An 11,971-nucleotide genomic window follows, 5' to 3' on the forward strand; every position below is an offset into this window, starting at 1 on the left:
TGGGGGCTATAATTTGATGATATAGTTTCCCAGAGATATGTTGGCGCTATATGTTCTCTTCTAGATCAATAGAGGTATCGCTCAATTCAGGATACGAGGCTTTGGGTCTAAAATTGGTGGAGCAGTTGTCTAGTGGTGTTGATGGTTTCTGTGCCGCCGTCGGTACTGCAGGAATGGCCATGGGTGTGGCAAAGGTGTTGAAGGAAAAGAGGCCAGAAACGGGTATTGTGGTCCTTGAGCCACCTCATCGATGAGCCTTGTTACGCACAAATTTCTCACAGAAGCCAAGTCTTTGATCTATAAACCGGCTATTTTCCATAGGCCACTTCGGATCAACAACCAATCGTGCGGTAATCTTCTGGCGCTAGTTCTCTTGATCAATAAAGAAGGCAAATTCGCATTTTAAGCCGACCGAATACAACTCGCCAGATTGTCATGTCCATCTGAGAACCCGTTCAGGCCCGTGTGGATCTCACACACTCAGATATTGATGTAGGCAGCTCAGAGAGGGGCACAGTTCGTCGCCTAGTTGGCGGGATTGATGGTATTGCTGAGGCGGTGAAATTAATTCAAAAAAAAAAAAAAAAATGAGAAAAGAGACAAGAAACATGGGTGGATCATCTAGATAGACGGGATAAAAATCACTACGATCTCTACGCTTGGACATGGAGAATATCCAGCAAAATCAGCAAATCTACCGGCGGCGATAGAGTATTCTTTATTGTCAGGAAATGGGTACTGGGGACAGCGATTACAAAAAAGAGCAATTAATGCGTTGATAAATGAGGAAGCTATCGCTCTCCATTCCTCAATAGGTAATTCACTTAGCATATGAGATATTAATAACGATTTATTATCATCATTTGCCCTATGAATATAACTAGGCTCGATATAACATGCAGAATTCTAAACCTAGGTATTATTAATAGGGAAATTATTTTAAATACCTTGCTTATGGATCTTTTTAACTCATCTGCTTGTATAAATCCAGAACTCTAATCCTAAATTTATATTAGGAATCTTGGCTTACACTAACAGCCTAGAGTACAATTCGTTGTAATTTCCTTTAAGATAGGAAATAAATGATGATAACACGCATTCTCTACGTAAAGTATAGTCCAGCTGATGCAGCAGCTTTATTCTTGAGAGAACAGGGCTGTACCAGCTGGATCAGAAAATTCTGTAACCTGTTCTCACCCTGTTGTTTAAATAGCGGTATAGTAAGATAAGATTCCTGGAACTGTTTCTATGTGTGTAAGCCAATTTAGAAATAAATTCCCGACTTGTTAATAAACCACACTTTATAGAGTTGTATGATAACTGCGAGCTTGGTTTGGTTTGGTTTAATTTGGTATATTTAACGCCATGTAAACTAGCTAATAGCTTTACTATCCCGGTCTCCCGTATAGCATAAGACGCTTAGCAACACACTTCTATTTACTATCTATCTTAAATACTAAACTAACATAAAAAGTAAAAAAAAAAAGGAAGTTCAGATACTCAAAGTAAATATAATATAAAAAGAATTTATAGTGCTAAGACTTTAAATAAAAAGTTTTAGTACTCAGAGCAATGTTAAATACATATAAGTAAGTAGTTACCAGGGCTTTACCCCTTTTTCATGTAGTATCTAAGACAGTGTAGATATATACAAGGTACACGCATTAGTTGTATTAGCCATATAAGTCATGTCTAAGTTTTGTTATTAGTTTGTCAAATAACACTAGGCTATACATGGATGGAGTTTGGGTGTAGTGTTAGGTGGTTCCATAGAGCCAGGCTTCCTAAGCACTCCGTTCCGGATCTGGCGACCCGGAGAGGAGGAGGGACGGGAAGACACTGGGGTCCGGAGCCTCGCCACTAGGTGGTGTCGCCGGGCAGTATACTTATAACTGCGAGCGGAATAATATAGGCCTAAGGGTTACGAAGTACGGCCTGTTGTAATATACGCTAGCCGCTTAAAGAGTAGTTCTTAAGTACTAATGCAGAGGGCTGACGCTACTAATACTAATGCAGAGCAGAGGGCTGACGTAACTGACACTGGGCACTACGAGTACTAAGATGGGTACTTACTAGCGAGACGAGATATCGACCTTAATATTTATACTGCCATTATATAAGTTACGAATTGTTCGCACTTATACTACAAATTCAAATTAGAAGTGTTTAACGCTGGTATCAAAAGAGTCCTTGGAAGTTATTTTTTTATCCTGCCGTCACCCCTATAGAAAACCTAAAATGAGTTCGTTGAAAAACAACTTCCCTCCAAAACCACCATTCACGGAGAAATCGATAAACAGTCAGTTTGGAAAGGTATATTTGAACCAAAATAACACTTGTATTAGTCGACAAACAACTAACTTTCGTAGGTCTTTATAGTAACGGGCTCTTCAAGTGGTGTTGGTAAAGAGCTGGCTGGGATCCTATACTCGCACGATGCAAAGGTGTACATCACCGGGCGATCTATTGAGAAAGCGGACGAGGCGATCGCAGATATTAAAGCTGCTTTCCCTAATTCAAATGGCGAACTTATCTTCTTGCATCTTGACTTAAATGACCTACCAGCTGTTAAGAAGTCAGCCGAAAACTTTCTTTCGAAAGAGACAAGATTGGATGTACTTTGGAATAATGCTGGCATTATGGTCCCTCCTCAGGGTTCAAAGACGAAGCAAGGTTACGAGCAGCAATTAGGCGTTAATTGCATAGCACCTTTCCTCTTCACACAGCTCCTTACCCCTTTACTAATTGACACTGCCAAAACTGCCGCCCCTGACTCCGTTCGAGTAGTATGGGTGTCATCTTCGGCAATCAGTCGTGCACCACTTGGAGGGGTGAATCTTAATAATATGGAATACAATGTGGACACTAGTGCATGGACGAAATATGGTATCAGTAAAGCTGGAAACTACTATCACGGAACACAATACGCCAAAGTGCACAGAAACGATGGCATCATAAGCATATCTCTCCATCCGGGATATCTAAAAACTGGCCTCCAAAAACATATGCCTCGCTGGCAGAGGTTTGCGATTACTATGCTACAATATCCTCCAATTTATGGTGCTTATACGGAACTGTTTGCTGGCCTCTCGCCGGATGTGAGTTTGGAGAAGACGGGTGCTTGGATCCAGCCTTGGGGTCGCTTTGATAAACAAAGAGCTGACTTGGAAAGTGGATCAAAGTCCAAGGTAGAGGGTGGGACTGGTATCGCAGAGGAATTTTGGAGGTGGTCGGAGGAGCAAATTAAGCAGTATTACAAATAGTCTTTCTCTAATAGTTGGCATTTATATTCTTCCATTATTCTATATCTCTTGTAATATAAACTTTGTGAATTTACGTATTGTTTGTTAATCGCGCTTGGTATAATAATAAAATATAAGAATACCACTACCACAGCACCTAAATATCGTTTTCCTCTCTGAATCTTGGATCCCGACTTAAGCCGATATACTTAACTAAATCTCGATGACCCCGAAGGACACAACAGCGCCCGGCGTCTCTATCACATCCATGAAACTAGGCAGTCATGATATGGTAGAAAAATTATGTAAGCTCATCGACGGGCTCTATTAGTTTTCCAAGCGGTTTCACGTCCAATGTTGGGATAGAGCGAAGCTGCGCCTTGATAACCATTTTAGTGTTGATATTGGGTCCTGCTCCCAGAACGCAGCTCATGCAGAAAACGTATTGCAGATGATCAACTTGAGCAGCGGTGACGAGATAGACGGCGTCGGGTGTGGAAGTGTAGCTACTGGCCTTGCGGACTCTCACTTTGATATCTCCAACGTGAATTCTACTCACAAAAGCCAGTACTGAGAGAAAGGTTTATCCCATGAGGTTTTGTATCAAGCCGACAGGGCCAGGCTTGGACCGGCTCTTCAGATCATGAGGCTAAATAGCAATATTACAATCGATCGCCCAGTCACTGGGAATGTCAGCGTCTGGCTTCGTAGGTTTCGTGCTGTAAGGGTTCACTTGGGTTAAGACGTCTCTATCTGGGAGACATAGAGACATAGCTTTATATTATATCGCACACAAAAAATCTAGCCGAAGCCCTCAATCTTATGAAAAGTGGGAAACATTAGCCATAAAACTAGAGTTTATTGTATGTAATACCATGTAGCAGGTACCTTGGGTGTCGAGGGAACACTAATAATAGAGTAACAGCCGCTTACCACAAGCCTAAGTATTTGGCCATAATGAATTCCGTGTCCTATGCAAAGCTAGTTTTATATTCCCAGCTCGTCGGATACACCGGCTGGATGTGTCCATATGGACTTTTCAGTAGCGTAATCGTATGGGTAAGAGAAGGTGTCATTTCTTGTAACTCTGGCTAGGGGCTAATCACTGACCCCTCGGATGCGTTTGTTGAAGATTATTCTTACTAGTTACGTAGTCTATTCCTACGATTAACCATAAGAAACATAGCCCAATTGCCATCTTGTGCAACTAAATTAGCCTTGTGGATATAATATCGACAACCTCCTTTACAAGGGTTTACACCCAATCCATGTTCGTTTTATTCGGCGCATTGTGTCAGAGCGTCGTTTGGCTCTCACGTCTGCTGGGACTGGAGCCAAATATTGAATCTTTACTGGCTTAGTGGGAGGATTTCGTGGATAGACTATTCATTCGCCCCGAGAACCTAGGAGGCGCAACAGTACTTAGTAGCCCAGTTCACCTGAAGGCAATTACAGAACAGCCCGGCTTATTTGCCTTAGCTCGTACTATAGACCTACCTTACTCTCTCATACCTACAGTATCATCAAGCTGCATCAGCGGCTCATAGCTATACAGCAGTGCAGCTGGTACCGACAAAGCTTATTGGAAAAAAGTGCCCCAATTTCTAACATGAAGCATATAACTAATTATTAGGGCACGTCTGCTACTGAGAGACTTCTGGTCCTGGATACGTAATCCTCCGTGGTGTTTAAACATAGGCCACTTCGCTATATCGATTTGAATTGATTGGTAAATCGAAGCCCTTTGCCATGCGACTATTTCTTACCCTTCCCTTTATCGCAAGTGTGGCGCTTGCAACACTTTTTATATGTGCCACCATGGCTAACGCCGCCACCTACCCCTGAGCTTCCGGTCCCGTGCCAATAGGGCTATGCAAAGGTGAACAACATATCTTTGTGGTATGCACTTTATGGCCCACCTCTTGGGTCACCACAATCCAGGCCGCCTGTGGTGTTACTCCACGGTGGTAAGATTTCGTCTCGCTGGTACGGTTATCTTATCTAGTACCTCGAGGAAGTTACTCCGTGGTAGCAGTTGATACAAGAGGTCACGGACGACCATCAGACGATCTCTCTGTACCCCTTTCGTACCATCAATTCCCACGAGGTGTTGTATCGCTATTCGCCACGCTGAATATTTCTCGCGCAAGTGTTGTCGGCTGGAGTGATAACACAAACACCGCCTTTGACCGTGCCTTGAATTATTCGACTCGGATTGGCCATTTCATTGCTTTTGGATCTAATTACAGCCCCAATCAAGCTAATGTCACCGGGATTGAAAATATTCCATTTCTCAACGATTGAGTGAGCAGAGAGGAGCGTGAATACAATGAAATTAATCCCAATCCAAATTGGGAACTCTTTAATAATCGAGTCGGCTAGATGCAGAGTGTGTCGCCAATGTGGAATCAGTTGGATTTAATCGTATCCCAATTATGGGCGTAGCTAATGCCGCGCCGATGATCCTTTGTGCGGATGGTGATCATGAGGAAGTTGTAATAAGATCTGCGGAATGGTACTAATCTCAGCCTTTTGACTCCTCAACCATTGTGGGAAAACTTTTCTAACCCCAATATCACACAGATTCAAAATTCGCAGCCAGCTATTCTTCCAGGCGTCAGTCACTTTGCATAAGTACTTAAAGTGCTTTTTGAAACTCCCTTTCACTATCTCGAGCAATTAAATTGCAAAAGACTACTCTATAAAGAACTGTTCCTGGATTTTTATTATGGATGCTAACGCGACTCACAAACAGCGTATTACAAGATCGGACAGGTTTCAGTGCGATAGTTCAAGGATTTCTTAATAAATGATCATACTGAGCAAAATATATTTTAGACTGAATGTAATCTGGTGCTGCAAGCCTCATAAAGTGATCTAATCCTTTCTATGGCGCACAGTAATCCTCCCCGCCTCCCCGCTCAGAAAAGCGGACGCAATGCAGACTAAGGCCGTGATCCAATACATCTTTTTTCAACTAGCCAGCTAATTAGCTAGTATAAAAGAGGCACTATACCTAAATTAGTAAGGATTTTTAATATAAAATTATATTACTTTTCCCCACCAAGTATAAAACACTATAACCCCTGCTTATAATATATTAAACTAGCAAGGACTATAAAAATGCCTGTAATAGAGATAGCTGCTAGATTTTTTATTAAATCCTGCTTATAATAACTAATTAAAAATATATATAAAATTACACAGGTTTTTCATTAATTAGTATTTATTAAATTTTATTAGAAATAGTTTTACTAGTAATTATAATATTATTAATAAAAAAAATTATTATTAATAATTATAAAAATAAAAAAAGAATTTTTAATATAATTATAATTATATAAATTTATATTACATAAATAATATAATAATATTAAAATTATAATTATAAAATAAAACTAATATTAAATAATTTAAAAGCTTTATGATATTATTATAAAAAACTTTTTTAATTTTTTAATTTAATATTTTATAATTTTTTTTATATAAAAAAAGTAATATTTTTTAAATTTTATAAATAATTTTATATTAATATAAAAATAAAAAAAAGTTATTAATAATTTTTAAAATAAAAAATATTAATATTTTTATAAGTATATATTTTTAATATATTATAAAAAAATATTACAGGGTTTTTTTATATTAATTAATTAATTATATTATAAATATTTTATAATTTAATTAATTTAATAAAAAAATTATATATAAATTATATTTAATAATTAAATTTATTATATATTTTTTTTAAAATTAAATTAATTAAAAAATTTAAAAGCTTTAATAATATAATTAATATAATAAATAATATATATATTTTTATATATATTTTTATTATAAATTAATAACAATTTTAATTATAAAAAAATTAAAAAAATTAAAAGTAATAAAAATAATTAAATAAAAGCTTAATTTAATAACTTATTTTATATTAAATTTACTTTTAAATACTAGAAAAATAATAATCTTATAAAATTTAATATTTTTTTCTTATTTTTTTTATTAAAAAATTATAAAATTAAAAATAAGTTTTTATTTTCCTTATTAAATAAATTATTAATAAAAATATTTTTTAAATTCTTATTTTTTTTAATTTAAATAAAGCTTTTAAAATTATTTACTTTTATAATATTTTAACTAGCTAGCTATTTATTAAAAAAAATTTTATTTTAGCTTTTAAAAAAAATTTTATTATTAATTAAAAAACTATTATTAATAACTTTTATATTAAAAAAATAATACTTTTTTTTAATATTATTTTATTTTCCTTGCTTATTAAAAGCTTTTTATTATTAATATTATAACTTATATTTAATAATATTTTAATTTTTTTAAAAACTTATTAAAATTTTTTTAAATTTTAATACTTATTTTTTATTATTTTTAATTTTTAATAATATTATATATTTAATTATATTAATATATTTTAAAGCTTATTGAAAGTATATTTTTTTTTTAAATTTAATTTTTTTTTTTTTATTTTAAATAAAAAATTAAAAAAATATAATAATTAAATATTATTTTACTAATTTAATATTTTTTAAATATTACTTTATAATAAATTATTAAATATTTAACTTATAATAATTTTAAATATAAAAAAATATTATAAATTTAAATTATATTTAAATATATTTTTTATATAACTAGAATTATTTTAATTTTATTTTAAAAAAGCTTAGTTTTTTTTTTAATTAAAAAAAAAAAAAACTTTAATTAATCTTATAAAAAATATATAAAACTTATAATAAAAATAATTTTTTTTTTTTTAATTATATTAATATTATAATAAATACTTATTTATAATAATTATAAAATTAATTTTTTATAATTAATATAATTTCTTATAATAATAAATATTTTATATAAAAATAATATTTTTATAAGTAAGTTTAATATAAATTTAAATTATATATAAAATATATTAAACTAGGTTTTATAAAAGCTAGTATACTTATAAATATAAATTATATTATAAAAATAATTAATTAATTAATAACTATTTAAAATACTATTTTTACTTTTAAAAAATTAAATATAAAACTTATAAATATTTTTTTTAAAAAATTAATAATAAAATAAAAGTATTATTATAATATTTAATAACTTTTTTATTATAATTTTCTAGGTTTAAAATAAATAAAAATTATTATTAATAAAAAACTTTTATAATAAAAATTAAAATATATTTATAATTTAAAAGTTAATAATAATATATAAACTTATTATAAATTAAAAGTTTATTAAATTTATTAAAAATTAATTTATTTTTATTTAATAAAATTTAATAAGTTAAATTTAAATTTATTATATTACTTATTATAAAAATAAACTAGTTAAAAATATATATAATATTAAAAACTTTTTAAAATATTTTATTATTATATATATAAACTTTTATAAATAAAATATTATTTTAATAAAATTTAAATATTTTTAATAAAGTAAAAATAAATTATTTATTATATTTTATATATAATTTAAATAAAAATTAGTAATAGCAGGGGGTTTTTAATAAAATAATTTTATTAAATTAAATAAAATTTAAAAAATATTTAATTTTAAAATATATTAATATATTTTAAAATAGAATATTTTTTAAAATAATTATAATATAATAATTATAATATTATATATTATTAATATAAAATTTAAAACTTAAGCTTTAAAAAAAAAATTTAAAAATAAATTTATATTTATATTAACTTAAACTAATTTTAATAAGAATAAGAAAAAAAATATATTTATAATTAAAATAAATAAAATTTTTATATAAAAAAAATTTAATTACTTTTTTACTTATATTAAAAAGAAATTATAAAAAATACCTTAGGTTAATAAAAATATTTTAAATATTAAAATAAAAAAAAGTAAATATTTTTATTATAATTATATAAGGTATATAATTATAAATTACTTATTAAAAGTTATATAAAAATTAATTAATATAAAAATAATAAGTTTAAAATTTATTAAAAATATTAAAATAAAAAATAAATTTAATTTAAAAAATAAATTATTTTTAAATTTAATTTAATATAAAAGTAAAAAAAAATATTATATATTAAATAATTTTTATATAAAAATATTATTATATTTAAAATAAAAAAAATTTTTTAAAAAATAAATAAATTTTTATTTTTTATTTTAATTTTTTTTAATAATTAAATTTTTATTAATATTTAAATTAATAGCAAGTATAATTATTATAATATAATTAATAAAAAAATAATTTAAAAATTAAATTTAAATATTATTAAAATATTAACTAGTAAAACTTTAATTATTATAATTAAAAATATAAAAAAAAATTTATTAATTATATTATAAAAAATATTATAAATATAAATAATTAATAATATCTTATATTTTTATATATTATACCTTGCTTTAATTAAAATATTTTTTTAAAACTTTTATAAATATAATATTAAAAAATTATTATAAATTTTTAATAATAATGTATTAAAATTAAAAAAAATAAAAGAATATATATAAAAATTTTTTTTATTTATATAAAATTATTAAATATAATATATATTTTAATAATAATTTTTATTATTATAATATAATATAAAAAAAAATAAAATAATATAAAAATTTTAATATATATTACTAACTTATATAAAATTATAAATATACTTATAATAAAAATGATTAATATTAAATTAAAACTAGTAAAAATATTAAAAAAATTATTTAAAAAATTATATAATTTTATATTATTATTTAATAAAAATATAATATTAAAGCTTTTATTATATAAAAAAAACTTAAATTATTATATTAATTTTAAAAGAAAAAATAATTAAAAAAAAATTTTTTCTTATAGCCTCTTATATAATATATTAAAATATTACTTATTAAAGCTATAATAATAAATTATAAATTTAATAAATAAAAATTAAATTTAAATTAATTTTTTATTAATAGTAATACTAGTTTTTCTTATTAAAAGAAAAATAATAATTAATAATTTTATATAAATTATAAAATATTAAATAAAATTATAATATAAAATTAATACCTTTTTTTTTTAATTATAAAAATATTAAAATTACTTATTAAAATTAAATTTTTTATAAAATTAAATATTTATATAGCTTTTTAATAGTTTTATATTATAAAAAAAAAAAATATTTAATAATATTTTAAATTTAATTTAAACTTTTTAAATAATTAATAATTTTATTTAAATTAATAAATATATTAATATTTTTTTAATAATATATTAATAAAATATTAAAAAATATTTTAATAAATTTATAATAGCTTATTTAAATAATATATTAATTTATTTAAAAAAGTTATATAAAAGTTATATAAAAATTATATAAAAAAAATATAATAAGTATTTTAATTTTTTATTAAAATTAAATTAAATATAAATATTAATAAGTGTAATTTTATAATAATTAAAGTTAAATATTTAAAATATATTATAAAAATAAGAAAATTAATATAATTAAATTTTAAAAAAAATTTAATTATTTAATTTTAAAAAATATTAATAAAATTTAAAAATATTTATAATTTTTTAAAATTTATTAATTTTTATTATAAATTTATTTTAAATTTTATTAAATTAATAAAATTATTAATTTATTTAATATAAAAAATAATTTTTTTTAAATAAAATAAAAAATAAAAAATAATTTTTTAAAAATTTAAAAATATATTTATAATATATTTAATACTAGTTTAATAAAATTTTAATAAGAAAATAATTTTTAAAATTAACTTATTAAAATAAGCTATTAAAAAATATTTATTATAATTTAATAAAAAAAAAATATTTTATTTTATAATTTATTATTTTATATTATTAATTTTAATAAAATAAAATTATATAATTTATAATAAAAAGTTACTAGTAATAATATTTTATTTAAATATTTAATATTTTAATTTAATTAATATTATATAATTATTTATAATTTTTATAAATTATAAAAATTTAAAATATTTTTTTTAATTTAAATCTTTTTTAAAATATTAAATATAATAAGTAAAAATATTTTTATATTTTAATTATTACTTTAAATATTATTTTAATTTTTAAATAAAATAATTTAATATTTTATTAAAATAATATTAAATTAAAAAAAAATATTATATATTAAATAAATTTTATATTTAATTATTATTAATAATTTAAAAATATAAAATATTTAAAATAAACTGAAGGAAAAAAAAAATTATAAATTATTTTAAAATAATATTTTATTTATAAACATATATTTATAATTTTTATAAAATTAAATTATAATAAAAAACTAAACTTATTAATATTAATTAAAAGTTATTAAAAAAAAATTATAATAGTTTTTTATTAAAATAATTACTTATAAATAAATTATAAATTATAATTAAAATATATAAAATACATTAATATATAAAAGCTAATTATAATTTTTTAATTAAAAACTTTTAATTATTATAATAATATAATAAATATATAATTTTAATTTAATAAGTTATTTAAAAAAGAATATTATATTTTATTTATTATAAAAAATTTATTATTAAAATAATATGTTATAATTAATAGTAAAATTTATTTAAAATTATTATTATTATAAAAATTATTTATTATAATATTAAAAATAAAATTTATTATAATTACTTTTAATTTTTAATTAATTTTAAAAATAAATTTTTATAAATTTTATAATAAAATTATTAATTAAAATAAAATATAATTTATATTATTTAATAATTATTATAAATAA

The 11,971-nt window shown here is 24.4% G+C and overlaps 1 protein-coding gene across 1 annotated transcript; it reads left to right on the plus strand.

The window, feature by feature from the left end:
* Positions 1-2,238: 2,238 nt before the first annotated feature.
* On the plus strand, positions 2,239-3,263 carry GGI43DRAFT_433002 (short-chain dehydrogenase; the record flags this gene model as incomplete). The annotated part of the gene is made up of 2 exons (XM_083209675.1): positions 2,239-2,313; positions 2,370-3,263. The coding sequence occupies 2 exons, from the start codon at positions 2,239-2,241 to the stop codon at positions 3,261-3,263; spliced, it is 969 nt and encodes a 322-aa protein (XP_083055014.1).
* Positions 3,264-11,971: the final 8,708 nt, after the last annotated feature.

Source organism: Trichoderma evansii (genome assembly GCF_050947405.1).
Source record: "Trichoderma evansii strain SZMC 28006 chromosome Unknown GGI43scaffold_52, whole genome shotgun sequence".
NCBI classification, from domain to species: domain Eukaryota; kingdom Fungi; phylum Ascomycota; class Sordariomycetes; order Hypocreales; family Hypocreaceae; genus Trichoderma; species Trichoderma evansii.